The sequence below is a fragment of the Tricharina praecox genome (assembly GCF_024521635.1).
Source record: "Tricharina praecox strain CBS 144465 chromosome Unknown BZA05scaffold_6, whole genome shotgun sequence".
In the NCBI taxonomy this organism is placed as follows: Eukaryota; Fungi; Ascomycota; class Pezizomycetes; order Pezizales; family Pyronemataceae; genus Tricharina; species Tricharina praecox.
The window spans coordinates 1,252,675-1,276,196 of NW_026250408.1; the positions used below are offsets into that span (position 1 = coordinate 1,252,675).

Sequence of the window (23,522 nt, forward strand, 5' to 3'; positions counted from 1 at the left end):
GGACGGGTCTATGCGTAGCTAGTCTATGATGGCATGATGGCATGGTGGCATGAGGTCTTCATGAGCAGGCACTCGTCCGATATGACAAATCCATGCCGATAGGAAGTACTTGGGTATCGTACAGATCAGATCAGAGGTATCATCACGTTTAAACAAAAAAAAGAACAGTGCAACTAGAGTACAGCACAACAACCGTAGATTATCATTCAAGCAGAGCAAAGAGAAAAGAGCCAAGAGCAAATGCACCCCCCCATTCAAACAATGCGGAACGCCTCACCCCCAACGCCTCACTCGACAAACCCGACTACGCACCTTTCATCCACACACCCGCGCGCAGATTCTCCACAGTCTCATCGGAGATCCACAGCCCGCCCTGCCCCTCCTTCCTCGCCGTCACAACCGCAACACCCATGAGCCTGCAGCGATTATTCGCGCTCTTGAGAGCATACTCGAGTTCTAGCCTCTCATCGACGCTCTCGCCGCCGCCATGCGCGCCCTCGCGTATGAACAGTGCCTTCTCGGCCCTATCCAGCCCGGCGAAGGCGTTCAGCCGTCCGACCCACTCCATGGGCGCCTTGTGGTTCTCGACGTCCTCGAGGGCCTGCAGCGCTGCCTGGAAAACCGTCGACTGGCTTGCGTGCGCGCTACGGCGGTGCACGAAGATGCTCTGGCTGCGCTCGAAGCCGGCGCGGTGCGCGGCTGAGTTCTCGAAGTCAAGGATTACAGTCCAGTGCTCTGGGCTGGTGGTCGAGATGTTGGAGATCAGGCTTAGTTCGGGGAGCATGCATGGCGCGATGCGCTGCAGTTCGGCGCCGTCCTTGAGCGTGATCGTGATCGGGATCTTCGTCGGGTGGAAGGTGTCGACGTCGCGTGGGATGATGCAGCGGTGCTCGACGGCTAACACCCAGAAGTGCCGGAAGGCTTGGAGGTGGCACTTGTTGTCCAGAGGGGCGGAGGGGAATAGCGGGTAGAAAGCGCACACGAGCGCGGCGATCGCGATGTTGGAGGTTCCAAAGGTGAAGGAGCCGCTGCCAAGGAATAGCACCCCGATTGCTGTGTGGGCCGCGAGGTGTGAACCGTACGGCACATCGGCTTCGGTGCGGCCGTGCAGCTTGCGGAAACGACGGAACGTCACAATGTCGCCGGTACCAGCCATAACCGTGGCCACAGAGAGGCCGAGCAGGTCTTGACAGTTGCGAACGGTAGTCCTGGTGAGTTTCTGATCGTGGTTCTGGGCTACAAATTTCATCAGCAAGAGCGCACCTAGACAGCATATGGGCCAATAAACCTGGTAAAGAACACAACCTGATGAACTGGTCCAAGTAGTGGATCAGTACATCCCTCACGTTCGTATCCCCACTTCCCGCATACTTGAGTCCAATCGCGAAGCACAGGCCCGCCAAGATATTATAGAACGCAAGGTCCTCGCTATCCAGATGCCTAATCGATCCCAACTTGAAATTCTTCCTGTGGAAAGGCCTGAGGTTGTTCTCGATCCAGGCAAATGTTCCTTCAATCTTTTTCCACATGATCAGGTGCTTTGCCAGCGTGCGGATCAGGAAAAGATCAGGCCGAACGTATTCCAATAGGTGTGGCATTTCAGGAACGTCCAGTTTCGCAGCCACTGACTCGTCTCCCGTCTTTAGGTAGACCAAAGCTAGGGCAATGATAGCACCGGCACAAGCCTTGTCAATAACGTGAACTAACGATACCTTTTTAGGACCGACAGCCACCGCGAGGAGACGTTCGACGAGTTGCATGTCATGAAGACCTCTCAGATCCGTTCCACATCCCAGATTGATCAGTCCGAGAGCGAACCCGGCGGCGAGACGATATCCTTCGTCCCGGAGATTATCCGTAGGAACACAGGAATCATATATCTCGACGTGTTCGATCTCGCTCAACATAACCTCCGTCATCCGTCGATGCTGAGTATTAGCGTACAGCAGTCCAACACCCATTATACCAGCGGTTTGGGTAAGCGGTGTTATGTTCAAGTCCGCACTTCCCGGTGGAAGCAAGCGAGTGACATGGACCGACAGCAGCCGAGTGATGGTTGCGTCCATAGTACCCAGGAAACTAGCGGAAATTCCCAAGAGCAGACCAATGGAAACCATGGTATGCTTAGGCGTCAAGTAATTATAGGCGTGCCACTTCGCAATGTTCCTCAAATGACCATTCAATCCCAAGCCAAGCAGAAATCCAGCGTGACGGTTCGTGAGCTCCGGCGGCTTATTGAAAACTATCCAAGAAGTGTCAATCTCCTTCGCCTCGCGCGAAATACTGACTCCCGACGCCACTCCCGAATGGAAGAAGGCCCAGCAGACTTTCTCTTCCGTAAAGAGACCCTTGTCCGCGGAAACCGTCTGGTTCGATGGCTTGACGACGCAACTCAGATTGAAACCGGGTATGGGGAACCTCTCAGTAAGCAGCGGCACGCGCGCAGAGAAATTGAAAAGACCACGTCCCGCGGGTACAGCTAGAGTACGCATGGCGACACGGGCGGCAACATCTTTGTAATTTTCCAAAGTGTCTTGCTCACTCCAATGATGCTCTGGGATGCACTTAGCATAAGACGGCCTGTTCGTCTGCAGCAGCTTTGCAGCTTCGTAAATCCGTCGGTCCTCCTTGAACAGAAGCCTTGCAATGTGCTGTCGATCTTGCTCGGCCATCGGATCATAACTGCCGATGGTTTCAAGGTCTAATGCAGAGTTACATATGGTGTGGACATCCCTCACGGCTTCATGAGTGGGTATGCTCTGCCATTTCGTTTCTGTTCTCCGTCGCTTTCCGGGTTCGATGAGCATTCTTAGGTCTTTTCGTCCCACGAGATCCAGAGCTTCTACACCCCAAGTGGTCGGTGGTTGTTCCTGGCACCGTGCTATGGCTTCTCGCAGGGGAATACCGATTCCTTCAGGCAATCGTTGAAGACTCGCTAACGTGAACCCCAACGCCACCATCTTCTCGATCACGTCAACGTCCGTAGCTCCCGGAGTCGCAATGGTAGTGTACAACGCCGTGCTCATGTGAGTCCTCGGCATGATCTTGGCGAAAACAGGCTTTTGCACAGTCGGGGGTGGCGGGGCAGGAGGTGGCGAGAACGGATTTCGCGATCGCTGTGAGCCCTGGCTGTTTGAAGGTATTGACCCTGATGGGGCGACGATATCCTGCAAAACCGTGAAAGGAGCAGGAGATTCTCCCTTCAAGCAGGCCATCACCCATTCGTAGATATCGGGGGGCCGGAACGGTTCCTGTGGAACTTCAATCATGGTTATCCGGGCTATCAATCAAAGTCAGTCACCATAGGAGAAAGTCGATCGGGGGGAGTAACTAACACTCATCATAGGCCCATCCCACCATCTCGACATCTTCCAGCATATAGTTGTCCGCCCACGACCATCCCAACCAAGTCGCGATTTGCCTGAGGACAGGACAAAGCCGTCGACCAGCCCCTTCCATCGCAATATCCAGCTTCCACTCCTCTCTCAACAGATGAAGCGAAACCAAGGCTACAGCCAACCCGGTTCTACGAACTTCCGGCAGATTATTCGCACCACCAAAAATCTCAGCATCGATATCTCCGCCCTTTGATTTTCTGAACTGCCGGGCTTGGTGAATACAGTCCGTGATGAACTTATTGGTCAAGCGCCCTTCCGAAGCAGCACCGAAGCCACCTCTCGATTTCGACGACGGCTGTTGCGTCTGCTTCAGAGCCTTAGTATCCTGTTCTTCGACCATCCAGTGCCACGCCGAGCCTCTCAGGTATTCCGGGGCGCTGCCCCATTCCCCCTCGTGGCAAGCCAGGTCCTCCCAATCGCGTTCAGCAACGATCGACGAGCTCCTCGCAAAGCCGCTCTTCCTACGAGGTTGTGGCTTTGGCTCTGGAAGAAGCGGGACGCCGAGGAGAAACAGCGTGACGACGAACGCTTTCCATTCGTCGGGAGGAAGCAGTCCTTTAACGTCTTGTGAAAGCCCCGCCTCGGGATCGGAGGAAATCTGCAACCATCTCGCGACTGCCATCCAGGCGGAAAGAATCCCCTCGCCCACCCGCGGACCCAGTGAGCCGCCCAAGAGGATGCGCAGGGTTTCCAAGCAGGACTTTGTAGCGATTCCCCGAGGTGCTAGTGTGATTGAGATCCTGTGGCTAACTCCATCACCATCGACTACCGTTAATCTTCCATCGAGGTCTGCATATTCAAGTCGTCGGTACGTGTCAGGCGTTGTGCTCAGCATCCTCGCCCACTCCTTCTTTCGGCTACCGCGTCGGCTTCCGTCTTCTCCCACAACGTTCGGGTTCCATCGGGCTAGTGTCGGAGGGAGAGTGATGTCCATGGCGCCACTCCACGGCGAGTACAGGATGAACTTGCCTTCATCCGTGAGAATAAGGACTCGCTGCACGCCGCAATGCTGCACCCTGATCGCGTCGCGGACATCCTCCCGCTTCTGCATATCTGTCATTACGGCAGTGTAGCCCATCGCGGTAGCTGTAAATCTAGTACTTGACCTCCGAGCATATCCTTTTGGCCCGGTGGAATGAATCTGGATATTGAAGGTTATTTGTAACAGGCTTCCCTCGTTTTTGTTCATCATGAAGAGAACAACTTTCTTTCCCGGCACCTCCTTTCCTGTGAAAGTGGCTGCGCCGACAGCTGCCGGATCACGCAAGGTGAAAACCCGTGATGATGGATCGAGACCAGGCTGATTCTTCTCCTCGGGGAGCTTCGAAGGGAAGCTCTCCAGCTTGTGCATAACAACTTCTTGCTTGAGGCCCTCGCCATCGTAATTCCCCAAGTCGTCCATACCGATTCCCAACGAGCCCATGTTGAGCTCATTGAGGAGTTCATCCACGGGCTGGTCGTCCAGGATCATGGTATTCTGCGGCACTGGCGGAGCTCCGAAAGAAGTCCCAATAGAGGTCGAAACGTCCGAGAAGCGGTGGCCCGGGTCTTGGTTCACCGACAAGTCTGCGCGAGCCATCATTGACGAAACACGCCGGGACGCGCGTCTTCCACCAACAGTCTCGAAATCTTCACCCAGTACGTTCAGAGATGACACTTCACTCGTGGCTAGAGATTCCCGCCCAGATTTCCCCGTGCCACCTAACGTCGTGCTTGACGCACTTGCGACGGGTGTTGTAGCACCGGTTCCGGGCCCGAAAGAAGACCGCCGGCGTGCAGTCATGGTTCCTGATGTCGATGGCGTCCGCCGCTGCGGATGTACCGGCTTGTCCTGCGGAACATAGCGCACTTGCCAGACGGTGATCGCACTTCGCTCGTGGTTATATGTCACCGCAAATATGACCTCGGGGCCGGATAGATTGGTGGAGGAATCTGCCGTGTCGAATTCTGAAGATGGTGAAATGTAGAGGAGTCCTTCTGAACAGGGCGTGCTCGCTGTGCTCATGACCAGGCCGGGCTCGGACAACGGATCAGTCAAAGTGAATAGACTAGGCAGGTCCTTGATTGGGGCCGGAGGCCGTTTGGTGAACGAGTTACCAGTCGCAAACGGCATGGGCATTGGGGGTCGTTCATGCTTTCGCTGTAGTATCAAGCCATGCGGCGCCGGCATAGCATGCTGTATCTCGAAAGGCAGATGGATAATATGCATTGTGCCAGACAGAAAATACACGAAAGCCTGTGTCTTCAGGAACACCACCAGCGCTCTCGCCCGGCCAAGCTGTACCTGTTTGTGCTCTGGGTCTTCAGAAACAGTCTCGGGCCCTCTAGGTCCACCGTTCGCTTGGTGCGCCTTCGGAAAATTCCCCAGCTGCGTCGCGTACGATCTCGTCTTCGAATTCCACGTGCTGAGTCGCTTCTTCGCCTTGATATCATCACTCCAGTCGGGCTTCCTCTTATTTCCCTCCGACCCGCCGCCGCTCACGTAGCCCTCGCCGTCCGCATCGTCGTCGCCATTGGCGTTGGCACCCGCACCGACGGCGTCGAGCGGATCATCCGACGGGAACCAAGTGATGACAGCCTGGACGACCAGTTCCTTTTCGACGCCGTACTGGAACACACGGCGGATTACACCGCCCTGCGACCAGATGACGGCCCGTTTGGTGACCAGAATTTCCTCGTGCGGCAGCCCAGCGGTCCACGTGTACGAGTCTGGTTCTGGCGGGTCCGCGAGGATCTTTTCCGTGATGCAATATTGCAGCGCGGTCGGTGTGTGCAGGCCCAGCGAGGAGATGCGCGACATTGTGCGGTGGGCGGGTTGGCTGCTGCCCCGGGAGAAGGTGAGGATTGTTGGTTGTATCGAGCGGGTAATCGGTTGTGCGGTGACCGGGTAAGACGTATGACGTAGGTGTTGTGTCGAGAGCGAGGTGATGGCTAACGAGTGAGGAATTGGTGAGGTCGCGGTGGATTTTGGAGTGATGCTCGGTGGTGGGATGACGCGGTGCCTGCGGCGTGTTTATTCGGAGGCTCTTCGGTAAGCCGATCACGGCACTTACCGCAACTATAGTACGCCATGTGATTTCGCACTCCCGGCCACTTGTCGTCATACAATGCATTGCCGAAACCAAAGATTGGAGTCATGGACATAGAATGAGCCTATCTGAGGACTTACTGCAGCAGCAAGACACCCAATTTCACCAGCTTTCGTATGTGATTTTTTCCTGTCGCCTTGCAGAGCTACGGTAAACCTAGTAAATGGAGCATTTCACAGACATGTGAGGCAGACGAAGCTCAAGCACGACTTCAATATGGATCAAACGGAAATAATTCACAGAACTCCAAGTATTTACTAAATTTTCAATGATATTCCTCCATTGACCCCTCTAGTCGCCTACCCACGGTCAAGCATAACGACATACTCCCTTGTACTCGTCCCGAACTTAATCAGATCCCCCTCTCTACACTCAACAAACCTCCCCCCCTCGACCTCGACATCTCCCAGCAGCGTACCATTCGCGCTCTCCAAATCACACAGATACAACCTAACCTTGGCCATCCTCTCGCCGAACTCATCCGTCTTGACCACATGCCTAAACTGCAGCACAGCATGCTGTTTCGAGCAGGACGGATGATCGACCGGCAGATCCGCCACCGCGCGATCACGGCCGATAAGCCAGCAGCTGCGCGTATTGAGCTCGATCGTATCCACGATCGCCGCGTCCTTGAACACGAACAGCTTGTAGGCGGGCGTGGGCGGCGGCAGCCGCGCGTCCGACGGCTCGTGGTACTTCAGCACCGCGCCGGTCGCGGTGGTGTTGGCGGCGGCGGCGAGAAGCCCCGTCGATGAGAAGTTCGGCCGCTCTTTGTCGGCGGGAGGCTCGGCAGAGGTGGGGTCGCTGGGGTTTTTGGGCGGTGGGAGCGTGCTGACAGAGCCGGAAGCGAGGCGCGCGGCCGCGCCGGAGGGTGTCAGAGGCGGTGGGGAGTAGCCGCGCGCGGCCGCGGGGGCGGAGGTGGATTTGGCGCGCGAGCTGCGGTCTTTTGAGGAGTGACGCCGGCTGCTGGACTTCTCTTTCGCGCGGGAGCTTTCGCGGTCTTGGGAGGTGTGCCGGCGGCGGTCTTTTGAGTGCTCGCGATGTTCGCGCGGTTTCTGGTCCCTGTCCCGATCCTTATCCCGCTCCCTATCCCTATTCCCCCTCCACCCATCACGCTCCCGTTCCCTCTCCTTGCCCGTTTCCCTCTCCCTATCTTTGCTCCTGCCCTTCTCCCGCCGTCGATTCCGGTCTCGTGAGCGCTCGCGCCGTGGTGATCGTGATCTTCCCATTGTCTGTGATGTGCTGCTGGCGAAGTTACGTGAAGGTGACGGCGTGACGTGACGTTACTAGTAGATACATGCTTGTATACAGGGCCTTGGAACCGGTCACTACGCTAGCGCCGACACGTCGGCGCCATAATCATACAATGTCACTCGCTGTGGATACCTGCCGTACATAATTGTTGGTATTATGCGTCTCATTGCCTACCTATTCCGGCATCCCTGCTACTTTCCTCTGTGCTCTGTGCTCTGTCCTTTTGCATCGTCGCATATGCAGTCTTTCGCAGTCTTCGTGGCCTTCGTGGTGTCTTAGCATTGTCCCTGGCTTCCCACCAGAATACGCCTCTTTAGGCGCCTAGCTCGACTCCGGCGACGTGGATTTTGGAGGTCGCTGAGGATGCAGCAATTGAAGTCTCCGAGTGGGAGCTCAGGGAACGGGAAGAAAGGCAGGATATGGCCATAGTCTAGAAAGGCCGTAGGTATGCGACAACAAATCAATGTTCTCTTCACTTTTGACATCACTCACTCACTCACTCCCTCACTCACTCACTCACTCACTCACTCACTCACTCACTCAATCGTAAAGACCAACATTAGTTTCCCGCAAGCAATCGAGTACAACTAACCAGAGAGAGACAACCAAAGCTGCAAGCAATCAAAAATTCAGATAACAATATCAAGTCCAAGTCCAAGTCCGAGTAGAGTGATTTTCCTCCAAAGCAAAAACCAACGGCCGTAACATCAAACCAAAAACCAAAAACCAAAAACAATCCCAAGCACCATCATATCATATCAAACTCAAAAAAGCAAAGGGTTCACTGAAGATAAGCACAAGGTAGGTAGGTTGGTGGTGAATTAGAATATCTCCCACGCCTTTTGATCCTCCTCGATGAGTTCGATAGCATCTTCAAGACTTCCCATGACCAGGTTAGCAAACGCCCTCAACTGGTCCGTGTCCCTAGACTCTCCGTATCCCATCTCCAACAGTGATTGCACGCAGGCCTCGATTGGATCAGCCTCCGCCGTCTCCTCGGTCTGCTGTTCCGCCTGTCCGATCCACGGTGACCTCTCGCGAGCCTCCCATTCCAGGCGCTCGTCCCTCCGGCGGGCCTCGCGTTCGAGCTGCGCTTCATACTCACGCATTTCCTCTTCCCGCGCATACTCGGCCTGTTGGATGCGTTCCTCATTCTCGCGTTGCTCATCTGCCAGGCGTCGTTCCTGCTCCTCTCTAGCACGTGCTTGGGCTTCGAGCCTCTCCTCCATCTCGCGTTGTTGCTGCTGCACCTGGCGCGCCAGCTCCTCCGCCGCCTTCTCCCGCTGCTTCCGCTGCTGCTCGATCACCCGGTCCTGCTCCTTCATTTGCTCCTCCAACTCTTTGTCGGATTGTGCAACCTCGGCGTCCAACGCCGCCAACTTTTCTCGGACCCGGGCCTCCGAGAACGGGTTGTTGTCATCAGATGAGGATATAATGTGGTTGCCAATGATGTCCGAATAGGTTTGGAACATGTGAGGGGGAGCATTTGCCGGTGCGGAAGGGGGGAAGATTTGGGTGAACGTGTTGAAAGGGAAGGTAGCTGGTGTTGGAGCAGGAAATGGCGAGGGGACTTCCGCTTCTGGTGAAGCCTCTTGTGGTGAGGGGATTCTTGGAGGCGTCGCGAATGGATCCTCCCTGGCATCGTCGTCTGAGGACGGTCCAACGAGACTGGGAAACGGCTGGGCAGGAGAGAGGGACCTTGAAAGGTCGACTGTCCGAAGAGGTCTCGGTGCCTCCGAAGGGAAATACGGAGGGCGGTAAATGGTGCCGCTGGCGCTGCCGAAGCGACGGAATGACATATGGGGGTGCGATGGTGGCGCTGGAGGGGGAGGCGGGGGAGGGAAGGAAGAAGTGCGGCAGTGGGGAGGAGGAGGTGGTGGTGGTGGTGGTGGGGGAGGAGGAGGAGGAGGAGGATGGAAGGGAAAGTTAGAGAACATCGCGGGGAAAGGGAAGGGTCGGAAATCGAAATCGCCAGGTGGACGTAGGGGGGCCGGTGGCAAGGGAGGAGATGGTGGCAGAGGTCGACCAAGCGGGATTGGTAGACGCGATTGACCAGGCTGCACGTAGTCAGAGTGATGTGGAGGTGGTGGCGGCGGCAGCGGATGTCCACGCGTGCAGGCACGTTGCGACCTATGGGAAAACGGGGGGTGGAAAGCGCCATGATGCCTCCGTGAGCCATGTCGACGTCGATGATCGATCCCGGAATCATCACGAGAGCGCTCCAAGCGACTGCGATGTCTCGAGCCACAGCGATTTCGTCGACCCCCACGAGCATCCGCATCCTCGTCAGACTGCGAAGAGACGGAAGCCCGTTCTTTCTCGTCCGCAGCTTTCTCGTCCGCCTCTTTCTGATCGTCGTCGGTGGTTGCAGGCGCTCGATTGCTGGGACCTTGGGCGTAGCGTGCGATCTTGTCCATTTGCTGCCAAAACGCAACATCGTCGTTTTCTCTTCTCGGACGGAAGGGGTCAGCGTCCGACTCCCTTCGAGCATTCTTCTCCTTCACATCCTTGAGCCAATCGGCGCACGATTGGTAGTGTAAAGCAGAGGTGGAGGAGCGAGCAGCCGGAGTTGACATAGGCCGAGGGGAGGCATGATATAGTTCCCGATCTTCCTCATCCGCATCTGTTGATGTTGCCTGTTGGTGCGTCTCCGCCTTGGATTCACCAGCCTCCGTCGGGGTAGCCGGTGTCGAAAGCTCTGCCCGCTGTCCTGAAAACCCACGAACAACCTCGTGTGCACTCCTCTCAACCTCCTCTCTAGCCCTGCCGACCTCTCTCAACACTTCCCTCCTCGCATTGCCGGCAGCTTTCCTAGCCTCAACAGCGACCTCGCCGACAACCACACTCGCGCTTTGGCTAGCGACATGGCCAATACCGACGGCCAAATTTCTAATCTTCTCCAAGACGGATTCGATCTCAGTGGTGTCGACTTCTCGCGTGACATTAGCCGCCTTTTGAGCCTTCATCGACGCATCCTGAGCGAGCTGCGAAAGCTGCGTGGTAAGCGCACCCATGGCACTGAACACGGTCTGGCTCAGGCCAACAACGGCCGGCTGCGCACGTTGTGGCAGCTCGGTGTGCAGTCGGTTGATGCTCTGACTGGCCCAGTTCATGCTCTCGACAGCCTGAGCAACGATATCGGCAGGGGTGGTGGTGGTGGAGCTGGCTCCGGCGGAGGATGAGCAAGGTGCTTGATCCCGCTTTTGCGTAGAAGCGAGCGTCTTTTCTTTTGGTTGCGATTGATCAAGTAGTTTTTGTAGCTCCTCTTCAAACACCGTCAAAAACGGTTTCGGTTGCTCGCCCTCATCCGCAGTGAGGTAGCCCCCATCGACGACATCCACCTGTGGCTCCTCTTCTTCTTCGTCTGGCCGGACGGGCTCCTTACCCTTTCCCTTTCGCTTGTCCTTGCGCTCGACGAATTCCTTCCACACACGGATGCCCTCCGCGGTATGGGGTGTTTGCGGCCAAGAGCGAAGCGATGTGAGAAGGTTAAACACGACTGGTCGAATGGATTGCAGTTCGTCAATGCGATCATAGAGTTCTATCGACGATCCGACCTGAAGACAACCCACGACGCATCAGTAACTCTCGTAGCAAGCAAGAGGGGGAGGGTGTTTGTGTGTTCATCTGGCGGTGACGTACTGTGATAACCTCGCCGTCGTCGTCATCGACGTAGCCCAAAGTTGCGACGGGTTGTTCTTCGATGAGATCATCGTATTCTTGCGGCGACGAAAGCTGGATCTCGCCCAGCTCGTCCACGGTCTCACGGATGTGGAAGACGGGCAGCATGATGGGTGGTCGGTGGCGTCGAAACGAAGCAGCAGTTGCGATCGGAGCAGATGAGCTGCAAGCTCGGTTGGAGCTCGGAGCTAAAGTAGAAAATCCGGGGGCAGGCAGGTGAGTGTATGTAGTCTGTATGTGAGCCTGACGATAGATACGACTAGTAGTAACTAGAGAAGGCTCGAGCGGGTTAAAGTGGCTTCCAACGACCAAGACGGGGCTGTGACAAGTACTCAGTTCGTCGGATATGGGGAAGGTTTGAGGTTGGAAGGGTTGGGTTGGAAGAGGAGAGGAAAGGAAGGAGGGAGACGAGAGGAAGGTAGAAGAAGAGAGGGGGCATGGAATGGGAAGGTTAGGTAAGTTACTTTGTACGTATGAGTCTGTTGTTTCGTGCACAGGTGACAACGCTCCCCCACCCCACAGCCCAGCATAAGACTGACCTGACGGCCGGCAGCACCGATACGGTAGAGCACCTAGAATGCCAGAGTGCTGAGCGGACAGGGCTGTCTAGCGATCCACATGCTAGAGTGGTATATACAGCCTGTACATGGAGTTACAAATACCCTACAGCATGTAGAGTAGAGTGTGGACATAGTAACGCCACGCCGCCACCCTTCATGGCCGAGCATGGCCGTGAAATGGATTGTCCCCGCACTCACTCATTCACGGAACCTACTCGAATAGACTGCACGAGTGGCCATTGACAGATATACTCAGTTGTCGGACTTCGGCTTCATTAACACGCCGAAGCCCGTGAGAAGAACGGTGTGCAAGCGAGAAAGAGTCAGTGTACGCGCGTACTCCCTGATAACCAGTAACTACTACTCACATCTTCTACACGCCACCAGCGCCATGGATGTTGATGTGGTTTCACAGCCAGCTCATTGGCGCCAGCGCGTCGTGGTGATTGGTCACTGGATTGGTGAGGACTTGCTGGGCCAGGCAGACGGATGGGTAGCCGTAAAGTGCGCCACGGCTTCCGGCTTACTTTGAGATCGCGAACATAGAGTAACCCCATAGCCCTTTGTCCACTGTCGAACCGGTCCTTGGATCCTCGGTATCAGCATGATGTCCCAACAGCTGCCATATTACTCGAAGCTTCGCAGCAGTGGATATCACGCTCGACGACCGAGCACTCGTTGAGCTCGCCTTTTCCAAAAGGACCAGTGTTGAGAGAGATATGCTGCAACTCCACAATTTGCCAGGACCAGCTCGAGGCCCAGAGACACGGCTCCAGTGAATTCCGCGAGAGGCGGCGGGGGGAAGACTCTCGGAAGGAATCGACTGGTCTCAGTTACTTTGCGACTTCACGATCCATTGGCCCGTGGCCTTGCACAACACTGCCACATGTCTACCAGAAGCATGTCGATGCCTGGGGGTGCCTGCTCTAGATCCCACCCACGGTGTGGCAGGAAGGACTCTCCGTTGGTTGTCTCCTCCAATAATCCTCGTGTGCTCCGGAGTGGTGGTTTTACCGAACTTCAATCGAGTGGGTGTCTGTGCCGTCATGTCATACAAGTCATAGTGCCCGCCGGCCATGTGATTGCGGTGAAGGCGACCCGGCCTGCCGACTGACGGTGTGCGTCTCCACTTTTATCGTTACCGTGATCGGCGGAGGGGCTACGCAGGCATGGTAATGGCATTCTTCTCTCTTCTCCGAGAACACGGATGGAATTGTTCTGTTTCTCATTCGTTTGCCCTGTACCACTCGGCAACCGTTGCCCTTCGCAGCTAGGACCTAGTCGTGCTATCCCATCCCCTGCATCGCCCTAGGCGACTATTTTGTAGTGATTGTAGCTACTTCATTGAAAACACCACGCCAACAACATCACCACGTCCTCCGTCGCCGCAACCCCGACTGTACGCCCCGGTTGACCCTCTCTCCCCTCCACCTCAACCATCTTCCCGACGGACTCGGAGCACAAGCGGGTCCAGCATAACGCGCCAGACCCCCACGACTTGGGCGTCTCCACCACCTCCATCCCCCGGCCTCCTCCGCATCTTCACACTCTCACCACCACCAACACCCACACCAGCACCAACACCACAGCACGAGCTCTCCACTGCTCCATCAGCACAGCAGAGTTGGACGCGCAAGAGCATCCTTCGGCTCAGGTTCACGCGCGCCCGCAAGGAACCGTGGCCGATCGAAATGACGTCGATATCGCCGGCACCGCCGGACGATAGCTCCCGGCTCGACTACGATCAGGAAAATGACAGCACCCTGGACCACATGAGTCTTCCCGTCGACCAGCAGCGATATCTCATGGAGATCGAAAGCAGCTTTTATGTCGAGACGGACGCGGCGGGCCCGGTTACGAGACAGCGCTCGGGGGATCTCCGCCGAGAGCGCTCAGGGGAAATGAAGCGGCAGCGGTCGAGGGAACTCGGCCGGCAGCGCTCGGGCGAGAAGGTCAATGGACAGCGCTCCGGAGAGGTAGGGCTGCCGCCGCTGCCCGTGCATGAGGAGGAGAGCGAGGGCGACATCACGGCTCCGATCGGGCACGACAGCAATGTCACGGCATCTACAGCTAGACAGGGATCTCGCGACCGCTCGGACTCGATCGCCGCTATAGTCGGGGATGAGACGTCCTCGCCCACCGAGGAGGACATCAAGAACCTGGAGACCTTCACTAGCTCGCCCACGGCGCTGGCGCATGTCAGGAACATCAGCCGCGCTGCAACGGCCAGTGAGAACCTGAACGAGATGTTCCGTGCCCAGGAGGAGGTCGAGGGAGGGTCGATTAGGACCATATCCCCAAGGCCGTCGGAGATAGGGCTTGCTCTGGAACGACAGCCTTCAATCGCATCCGTTGTGTCTGTGGGGTCGTCACATAATGGGGCCAGCCGTGAACCAAGACCGTCCTCAGCGGCCACAAACCTTAGATCACAATCTGCACGGCCACTCACAACTAAGCTCTCAGGCTCAAACATAAACTCTACCTCCTCCTCTCGATCGGACACCACAGCAACTGCATCACGGCAACGCAGATCAAAGTTCCTACGTTCAAGGGATCAATCGCAGCGATCCAGCATCTCTTCAGTATCGGACATGCAAGGACAAGACGACGACGGCAGCACCGTCACGGCCGGTGATGGGGATCGCCAGGCTCTCTCACGGCAGACCTCTCTTGGCTCAATAGCCTCCGGTGTGACCGCACTCGGCAGCGGCAGTGTCTACGGGGGCGAACGTGGAAACGCGAACACCTCAGCAGCGGACCGGGCACTCGCTCGACTGGACGAAGAGGAGCGCAACTCCCGCCGAGGATCCGTGGCCGAAGTTGATACGAAAGAGAAAGATAAAGACACCAAGGAAAAAGCAGCAACTGACGACGACCCCAAGAACCGGCCCGTTACCCCGAAAGAGCGGGCTATCCCGTTGGCGCAGCCCACAGACACCGTCATCACCGCCCACGTCAAAAATGTTCGAGTCCCACCAACTGTTCAGCGAAGATTCTCCTCTCAACATCTGGGTGCAGCTCCCAATTCGCCGTCGAAGAAAGCAGTGGCTGCAGCGGGAACGCCGGCTACTACTGCTCGTGCGAGGGAAATGACGCTCAAGGAACAGACGGCGTCCATCGATCGCCTGCAGAAGGAGAACTTCGATCTCAAGATCAAAGTGTATTACCTCAACGAGAAACTCGAGAAGCAGAGCGACGAGGGGGTGAAGGAAGCACTGCAGGAGAACGTCGACATGAAGGTGAAGCTTGCGGAGGGCATGAGGGAGCGCAAGGCCCTCAAGAAACGCATTCGTGAGCTCGAGCGGAAAGTCGAGGAACTCGGCGGCGAGAAGCAGAGAGAGGAAGAGGCGTCAGCTGCAGCTGAGTCTGAGGAGATATGGGAGCTCAGAGAGAGGATCGAGAAATATGAGGTTGAGATTGAAGGATATCGCAGAAGGGATACGGAGAAGACTGAGCGCATGCGCGAGTTCCGGAGACAGACCACTAATGGACATCAAGCGAATGAGGAATTGCTCGTAGGTTTACAATTCAGTTCCGAAATACTATTCACTAACAACATTACAGGAGCAGATGCGCGATCTCCTTAACTCGGAGACTGCCCGTCGCGAGGCTGCTGACGCGGAAAACCTGCGGCTACGGGATGAAGTTTACCGCATGCGCGCTCATGACCACGCAACACCGCTATCCAGGGCCACATCGCGCTCCGAGCGCTCTCAGTCACGTAGCGGGGGTGCAGACAACGCCGCCGTCACACAATTGAGTCAAGTCCGTCGTGAGAACGAGGATCTCCGTCGCGAGGTTACCGCCCAGACATCAATGCTCACTTCACGCAATCGCGAGAAAGAGCGTTTGTACGCCGAGATTGAGGATCTCAAGATCTGCATGCGCAATGGCGGCCAGGCACCAGCATTCGAGAGCGCGTCTAGGGCTCCGTCGGTGTTTTCGGAACGGCTGGCTGAACGCTCAGGATCCCGGTCCGGCGGTGTTGCGAGTTCCGCTAGTACTCACGTTAGCACCGTTACCGAGTCCGAACGAGAGGACTTTGAAAACACCAACGGTGCCTTGCGTGACAGAATTTCTGAGCTCCGCCTCAAGAATCAGGACCTCGAACAGCAGATCGAAGAAGTCTTCCAGGAACTCGAACATCGGCGCGAAGAGCTCGATGCTACAGGCGAAGAACTCGACATGGCAAACGCCGAGCTCCAAGAGATGCAGAACGAGCGCGATGAAGCCTTGCAACAGCGCGAAGAGATCGAACTCGATTTCGACCAGCTCAAGGAGGAAGCGGAAGAGGAGCTCCGGCGCCTCGAGGATGAGGTTGATCTCCGCGGTAACGAAATCCTACGGTTGGAAGACGAGATCCGGATCAAGGAAGAGGACTTCAGTGCTATGCAACGCGAGCTCCGCAATGTTTCCGATTCTGTGGTGCGGTTCGAAGATGCGCAGGAAATCCACCAGGGCGAGATCAGAAGATATGAAGAACGCATTCAGGACCTCGAACGTACCATCCATGAGAACGAACAGGAGATGAACGTCCTCGAGAATACGCTCCGCGAGAACAACGAGAAGATTGAGCGCCTCACTGTGCAGGGCGAGAGTGCGAAGGGCGAGATTGCCTTCTTGAGGGAAGAGCAGGACGGAGACAAAATCCTCATTGGAGAGCTGCAGAGTAAAATTAAGCAGCTTGACGCGGCGATAGAAGACGAGAGAGACAAGGTCCGCGATGCACGAGCACAAATCGACTCCGAGCGCAACCAGCGTGAGCAGCACGGTGATCTGCGCCAACAAGAATGGGAGCGCCGCCTGAACGAGAAGAGCCAAGAGCTCACGGCGACCAAAGACGAGATCCGCCGCCTCAAGAGCAAGGTCTGCAACCGCGAGGATGAGGCCAAAACCTGGAGGGAACGACTTGAAGATCTCGAGCGAGGCCTCAGGGAGGCACTGGGTGACCTGGGCGGTACCAGGGCCGGGCTTATGCAGGTTGGTCACATCCTTCCACGTCTGACACCATTCGATGCTCACTCAATCGAACAGTCCGTACTCAACCTCCAAAACGACCTCGATGCCACCCTCGAAGACCTGGACCAAGCTCGTAACGAGCTGACGGAGAAAGACCGCAACCTCAAAGACCGCGAGAACCTTCTCGAGTCGATGGCGCTCGAGAGCCGAAAACTCACCGACCTCCTGGAGAAAGAACGTAGCCAGCGGGGACGCGACAAGAACGCTCTCGAAGTCCTCCAGTCCACTACGACCCAGGACTCTCGGCGCATCAGTCAACACCAGCGCCAAACCGAAGTCCTCGAAAAGCAGCGGCAAAAGGAAGCGAAGAGCCTCAAGCATCTCGAAGACCAATTCAAGGAGCAGATCGCCGAGCGCAATAATCTTCTCCTCCAAGTCTGGCAGCGCCTATCCGCTGTTTGCGGCGCCGACTGGTCCTCGCGGAATTCGCACGTCATCACTCCCAGTCCCTCGGGCGTGGACGACGGAAAGCTCTCTATGGATACCGCTATCATCTCTGCGTTCCCCGGCTTTACGAGGAACCTCATGATCGCCGTCAAGACCATCGAAAGCATCGTCGCCGGCTTCAAGACGAAGTGCCGTGGCGTCGAACGCGACCTCTGGAAAGAGTATCAAGTGGTCGAGAACGCCGTCGAGCAGCGCACAAGACGTATCGAGCGGCTGGAGGGGCTCATCCGCAACGGCATGGGCGAGGGCTCAGAGAAGATCCGGACGGAGCTGGCGAAGCTGCGTACCGAGAACCGCATGCTGAAGGCCGAGGTGGGCACGTTAAAGACGGAGAACACCGCGCACTCCGCGACAAACCCCAGTATTGCCATTTCTCCGCCCACGAAGCGCGACCGCTCGTCACGCACTCACACTCACTCTCACACATCCACCTCCCACTCAGCCGCCCCTGCGGAACACAAGGAAAAAGCCACCGAAAAGGCGCCGGAAAAAGACTCCCTGAAGGAACCCTCGAAACAGAGATCCTCCTCCTCGTCCTCGTCGCAGAAAGACAAGCCCCTCGCCGTAGTCCGCACCGACACCCCGCCCACCGCCACGGCTACATCTAAGTCCACCTCCTCCACCTCCACCTCCAACCCCGCCGCCACCACCACCGGCGCCACCGGCTCCTCCACGGCCGAAGGCGGCAGCGGCGGCAGCGGTAGCGGCAGCGGAGCCGGCGGCGAAAAACGCTGGATCCTGCGGCTCCGCGAGCTCGAGAAGCGGCTGAAGCAGGAGCGCGAAGCGCGCCTCCTCGACCGCAGCATGGCAAACAAGAAGATACAGGAGACGCGCGGGGAGCGCGAGGAGATGAGGCGCGAGCTGGAGAGGGAGAGGGTACGCGGGAATAGCGCTATGAGTGGACGGTCTTCCTGAGTGAGTGACTCCACGTGATGATTGGTTTTTGGGTTTTGGAATGGATTGGTGTTGGCGTTTGAGTTTGAGTTTACTGCGATTGCGGAGACTGGGGAGGAGGGGGGGCGCGCGGGGGGAAGTGTTTTTGAAGTGGACGGAGTGGGTGTTATGATTATGGATACGACCGATCAGATGATCAGATGCGATGAACGACCGTCGACGAACGAATAAATGCGATTAATGCGATTAATGAACTCTCTTTTCTTTGTTCTATTTTATCTTTCTTTTCTTTTCTTTCGGGGCGCTGTACAAGGTACTTTGCTCTACTCTACTCTACTCTAATGGAGCTGTCTCGATTCTCGATTCTCCCCCGGCTTTGTACGTGTGTGTTATCTGTGTCTTGTACCTATTTTTTACCCCCTTTGGATGGTATGGGGATGGGGATGGGGGGGATGGGCATTGGGGATGGTGATGGGGATGGGGAAGGGATATGGCTATGATTACCTACATAACCTTCTTATGTATGTACTTGAGTACTTCACTTGTTTTTTTACTTACTGTGAGAGTGGAGATGAGATACGCGGGTCAATACTAGTTGGTGGGATGTTTATTACTTGCTCGGGACTTGCGTGCTGTGTATTCTACTCGGGTCTCCAATGCCCATATGCACACCGAGTGACGGTTGGTCCGGTAGATGTCTGCGTTATCATGTTTCGACCAGGTCTTGACTTTGTTGGCTTTCCTGAGCCAATGGCGGACGCTGCCCACCAATACCATCCCCCACCGCCGCTGAGGAAGTCGCAGCAAGCCAGCCAGCCAATCAGCCAGCCAGCCAACCAGCCAGTGAGTCAGCTAGCGGGGGTTTCGGAGCGGTGGAGAGAAGGGAACGAGAAGGAGGAGGTGGAGGGTGCTGAGCTGATGATTGGGGTCCCTACACCCTCCTTCGTGGCAGTGGCAGTGGCATCTCCTAGTGATAGAAGGAGTACCGGTAGGACCCCGTAGCAGACTCTTTCTTTTTCCTAGCTTTGTATCTGCGGCACTGGCCAGGGCGGAGGGAGTCACGACGATCCATTACGGACTCACCCAGATACCGATATACATACCTAGGTCCGCACGCATTTCATAAACAAACAAAGCCATCCGCACCAGTGACCATACCACCACGCCTGTTCCAGAAGAGATGGGATATATTCCTCTATACCTTTCTTGCTTTCTTTCTTGCCTGCCTGCTTGCATCTTGCCTGCTTTCTTTCTTGCTTTCTTGCATGCCTTCTTTCTTGCCTTCTTTCTTGCCTGCCTGCCTTCTTGCCTGCTTGCCTGCTTGTTACTCTACACACGGTACTCCATTCTTCATACTTCTACTTTTCCCTTTACTTTACTTTACTTTACTTTACTTTACTTTACTTTACTCGTGACATCCCGATTCCCTTCCGACAGAACGACCGATAACCGCAAGGAGATAAGTAGCCGTAGCCAACACACGCGCACGCACGACTCGTCACTCAGCTCTCTCTCTCATTTGCATATACCGCTTTGAGAAACTATTCCATCCCCACCCCCTCCCCCCGCCATCATAGGTAGGTTAGGTAGGAAGGTAAGTAGGTAGGTAGTAGTAATCAACAAGAAACGAACAAGAAACGAACAAGATAACGTAGAACCAGAACCAGAAAAAGAAAGAAGAAATATACAACCCCCAGAAAGATACAACCCCCAGAAAGAAGTTAATCCCCCCATAAGCAGACAGCAAGAAGTATGAAAAGTTTGAAAAAGGGAAAAGGGAAAAGGGAGACAGATAGTGAAAACCAAACTCAAGAATGAGAAGAAAAAAAAATCAATTACCGCCTTTAGCCCCCTCCCCACCCCCCGGCTCATCCTCCACCACATCACATCTACCTCCGACTCCTAGTATACCTCTCCTGGCCGTTTCCCACCGCCTGCGGGGTTCGGGGGGAGTATCCGTACCCGCCACCGCCTACTCCAATAGCGCCCAGCCCCTGCGGAGGCGGAACATTCCCGCGCGGCCGCTGCGCATATGTCACCTGCGGCTGCGGCGTGTGCGGGGGTCCGGGTGCGTACTGGCGTTGCTGCTGCTGGGGGTGTTGCGGGTATTGGTGGTGGTGGTATCCCTGCTGCTGCTGCTGCTGGGGGTGGGGAATGGGAACGTTGTAGCCCGGTGCGGGGGAGGCGTAGTGGTGGGGCTGAAGCGTTTGTGGTTGTTGGTGGTGGTGCACTCGTTGTTGTTGATGGTGTTGCTGTTGCTGCTGGTGGAGGAGGGAAACATTGGGGGTGCCCATTAGGTGCGGCTGCTGCTGTTGCTGCTGCTGTGGGTGGCGCCCCATCATGCTTGCGACTGGCGCGGGGTGGACAGGGGAGAGGCCAGCCGCCGCATTCATAGCCGTCATTGCAGCTTGCTGGACTTGCGGTATTTGTTTAATGTCTTCGTTCGGAAGCGTGCCCTTGAACACGGGTCTGCCCTCCGTAATTGGGAGCTTGGAGGAGAGCATTAGTTCCGAGTCTGCATGGCCGTCGATTGTGGCGAGAAGGTGTGGTGGAAGGGACTCGATAAGGGAGGAGAGGCGGTCACGGAGCCGGATGTAGGTTTTAACCTCCTCACTGGCCGGTTGCGAGGGATTCTCGTTCGGGCCGATGATGGCGATGATGGCGGCGAGGCGGCGGTACTGTTGGCTCTGTAGGGTCGACAGCAGCGATGAGACCTCGGTCAGCATTGCATCGTTACCCATCAGTAGCCGTGTATCGATCGGAAGCTCCTCGAAATTCTCGATCAGCTTCTCGATTTCCTTCTCGTCTACATCATCTTGGCTGGGCTGCCGTGCAATCGACTCGGCAGGTCGATCGGTGAGGTCAAGAGGCGTGTATCTCTTGTGCATATACCCGAGAGCTGGATCGTCTTTGAACATCCTCCTGAATATCCTGCCACCTCTATTCTCCCACCAGACGGCATTGCTGAGCTCGACAGGAACCTTGGCAAGACTATCGTCCCTAGTCGGCGCAAACGAACTATACGCAGCTACAAAGTTCGCCGGAAGGCCGATCCCCTGCTTAAAAGGATCTGGCGGCAGGCGCTTCGGATGGGGGGGCGCAAAGTTCGTGTACTGCAGCCAATGACTCTTGACTTCGGTCTGGTAATCCAATTCCGGACGGGTCACGAAGCCACCGGGTCCCACACCTCCTCCCCACAGGATCCCATTCTTCCTATAGTCCACCGGGGGATATTGGTAGTGCTGCAGCACGGGCGGCGGTGGGAAGACCTCGCCGAGCTTGGGGGCCTTGACGGTCCTCTTATTGCATGCCTTCTCGGATCCCGGAACCGCCTTAACGGTCGAGATGTGGGAGACTCCCAACGCGGGCTCAACGAACGGTGTCACGACGCTCAACTGCTCCGACTTGTGCTTCGGCCAGTCAGAAAGGGATGTCGCTGCGGTGGAAGTGGGTGACTTGGGGGAACCCGTAGCGGACGTCGACCTCGACGAGACGTTCGAAGGGATGGTGATGTTGTCGGGCATGGGCAGCGACGAGAACACCGCGCCCGCGCACGTCAACACTGTCAACGCCATCTTGTCCGACACGGGGGGCTTCGACGACTGCTCGGACGCAACGAGCTCGTCGGTCAGATCCAGGACATCGGCCAGTCGCTTACGCTGACGGTTCACGAGATCCTTGGCCAGACACTCAAAGTGGATGACTCGGGCGATGGCCGTGTTGGCATTCTCCCAGCTCGATCCGTTGTTTGTCTTGGGCGTCGCGCTCAGCGTGTTGGTGAGCACCTTACAAATTGAGGATACGTCGGACAGAAACGCATTGAATGACGAGTAGGTTCCCGCTAGGAGCCTGTCGGTAATGGTGTCGGGTATCGGCGTCGAAAGCTTGGTGCGCTTGGTAGGGGGTTGCGTCTGCGACTCAGGACTCTCGATCGATGCGAGCGAGTAGTTCAGGATGGATGGCGTCGGATCGTATCTACGCGCGCACCCCTCTCGTCAGCCACACCTCCACTTCGCAATGCCAACCCCGACGCGCCGGATGGGGGGTGGGAAGGGGGGTTGGGTACTCTTTCAGCACAGTCAAGAGGTCTTTCGCGATTTCGTCAATCGCATCCTTTCGTCGTTGCGCCTTTTCCTCCTCGCTCAAACCACCCTCATGGGGGGGTGCCGATGGAGGTAGTCGCTCAGCGACCACGACGGCATCGGATGACACGCTGCGGTCGCGCTTTCCATTCCCGTTGACGTTGATGTTGTCGGAGTCGTTGCTGCTAACCTTCGGTGTTGTTGCAACAACCTCTGTGACAGTTAGAAAGCGAGTTAGGGTTGGGTTTGGTTAAGCAGATGGGGGTGGTGTTAGATTTGTAGTGAAGGGAAGGAAGGCAGTAGGGGTAGGTTTCTGGTGGAGTCAAGTTGACAGTGTTTGCTCTGCGTACCTATATCTGGGGCAGGCATAGCCTCGTCTTTTTATTTTTTATTTTTTATGGGTCGTTGTCGAGCGGAGGTGCACGCTGTCGCGGCTGGTTGCTTGGCGGCACTGGTGGTAGATAGCGATTGGTGTCGATGGTGGTAGTTGTGGTGGTGGGTAGTGGTGGTGGCGGCGTTGATGGGTGATGGGTGATGGCGGTGGTGGTGGTGGTAAGTTGGTGGTGGTGGTGGTGGTAAGTTGGTGGTGGTGGTAAGTTGGTGATGGTTGATGGTCGGCCGTAGGATGACGCGACGAGGACAAACTTCAGTCGCGTTGAGAATTGCGTCCTTGTCTCTCTCGCGGTGTTCTTCTCGCGGCGGTGGCAGAGTAACAGTAGCGAGCGGGTTGGATGGGTTGGTGTTGTGGTAGGCGATCTGTGGTGGAGCGGGCAGGGTCTTGGGAGGGAGGGAATCGACGGAGTTTGTTGGGTGGTGAGAGGACACAAGGCGCTTGATAGCCGCGGTGGTTGCTCGTTGCTGCGGAGAGCGGGTATTGCAAGCGGGGAGGGGGGGGCGGCGGCGGACACGGCGACTCTGCTTGCTGCTCTTGCTCGTCGAAAGGAAAAAAAAGGGAGCGAAGCGATGAGAGGAGGAAGGGGAGAGACAAGCTCAGCACGGCCGACCGACCGATCGATATGATAACAAGTCTAGCAAGATAGATCTTTCCAGGGTACCCTGCAACAAACCTCCAACGAACAACAGAACGAGAAGAAAGAA

At 56.3% G+C, this 23,522-nt stretch overlaps 5 protein-coding genes across 5 annotated transcripts; 1 reads left to right on the forward strand and 4 right to left on the reverse strand.

Annotated features, from left to right (window-relative positions):
* Position 1: 1 nt before the first annotated feature.
* Positions 2-6,401, reverse strand: BZA05DRAFT_472336 (uncharacterized protein). Its single transcript, XM_051488010.1, has 3 exons — positions 3,336-6,401; positions 1,289-3,280; positions 2-1,236 (listed from the first exon to the last, which is right to left on the reverse strand). The coding sequence occupies exons 1-3, from the start codon at positions 6,196-6,198 to the stop codon at positions 305-307; spliced, it is 5,787 nt and encodes a 1,928-aa protein (XP_051341777.1). The 5' UTR covers positions 6,199-6,401; the 3' UTR covers positions 2-304.
* Positions 6,402-6,731: 330 nt separating this feature from the next.
* On the reverse strand, positions 6,732-7,770 carry BZA05DRAFT_370431 (SMAD/FHA domain-containing protein). Its single transcript, XM_051481650.1, has 2 exons — positions 7,324-7,770; positions 6,732-7,272 (listed from the first exon to the last, which is right to left on the reverse strand). The coding sequence occupies exons 1-2, from the start codon at positions 7,714-7,716 to the stop codon at positions 6,787-6,789; spliced, it is 879 nt and encodes a 292-aa protein (XP_051341778.1). The 5' UTR covers positions 7,717-7,770; the 3' UTR covers positions 6,732-6,786.
* A 420-nt stretch (positions 7,771-8,190) lies between these two features.
* Positions 8,191-11,996, reverse strand: BZA05DRAFT_391675 (uncharacterized protein). The gene is made up of 2 exons (XM_051483005.1): positions 11,384-11,996; positions 8,191-11,298 (listed from the first exon to the last, which is right to left on the reverse strand). Exons 1-2 carry the CDS (start codon positions 11,528-11,530, stop codon positions 8,563-8,565), a joined length of 2,883 nt encoding a protein of 960 aa, XP_051341779.1. The 5' UTR covers positions 11,531-11,996; the 3' UTR covers positions 8,191-8,562.
* Positions 11,997-15,071: 3,075 nt separating this feature from the next.
* On the forward strand, positions 15,072-18,363 carry BZA05DRAFT_424676 (uncharacterized protein; the record flags this gene model as incomplete). The annotated part of the gene is made up of 3 exons (XM_051485923.1): positions 15,072-15,497; positions 15,547-16,962; positions 17,017-18,363. The coding sequence occupies 3 exons, from the start codon at positions 15,072-15,074 to the stop codon at positions 18,361-18,363; spliced, it is 3,189 nt and encodes a 1,062-aa protein (XP_051341780.1).
* Positions 18,364-20,055: 1,692 nt separating this feature from the next.
* Positions 20,056-23,177, reverse strand: BZA05DRAFT_240651 (uncharacterized protein). Its single transcript, XM_051479910.1, has 3 exons — positions 22,775-23,177; positions 22,409-22,637; positions 20,056-22,317 (listed from the first exon to the last, which is right to left on the reverse strand). The coding sequence occupies exons 1-3, from the start codon at positions 22,791-22,793 to the stop codon at positions 20,232-20,234; spliced, it is 2,334 nt and encodes a 777-aa protein (XP_051341781.1). The 5' UTR covers positions 22,794-23,177; the 3' UTR covers positions 20,056-20,231.
* Positions 23,178-23,522: the final 345 nt, after the last annotated feature.

Bases quoted from the DNA above. Each gene is read 5' to 3' on its own strand.
- BZA05DRAFT_472336 (XM_051488010.1), bottom strand. From the start codon at position 6,198: ATGTCGCGCATCTCCTCGCTGGGCCTGCACACACCGACCGCGCTGCAA. The intron at 3,281-3,335 runs GTTAGTTACTCC...TTTGATTGATAG, and splicing joins GGGATGGGCCTATGATGAGT to CCCGGATAACCATGATTGAA. The intron at 1,237-1,288 runs GTTTATTGGCCC...TGAAATTTGTAG, and splicing joins CAGGTTGTGTTCTTTACCAG to CCCAGAACCACGATCAGAAA.
- BZA05DRAFT_391675 (XM_051483005.1), bottom strand. From the start codon at position 11,530: ATGCTGCCCGTCTTCCACATCCGTGAGACCGTGGACGAGCTGGGCGAG. The intron at 11,299-11,383 runs GTACGTCACCGC...GGTTGTCTTCAG, and splicing joins ACGACGGCGAGGTTATCACA to GTCGGATCGTCGATAGAACT.
- BZA05DRAFT_370431 (XM_051481650.1), bottom strand. From the start codon at position 7,716: ATGGGAAGATCACGATCACCACGGCGCGAGCGCTCACGAGACCGGAAT. The intron at 7,273-7,323 runs GTCAGCACGCTC...ACCTCTGCCGAG, and splicing joins CGCGCCTCGCTTCCGGCTCT to CCTCCCGCCGACAAAGAGCG.
- BZA05DRAFT_240651 (XM_051479910.1), bottom strand. The intron at 22,318-22,408 runs GTACCCAACCCC...GTGCGCGCGTAG, and splicing joins CTCTTGACTGTGCTGAAAGA to ATACGATCCGACGCCATCCA.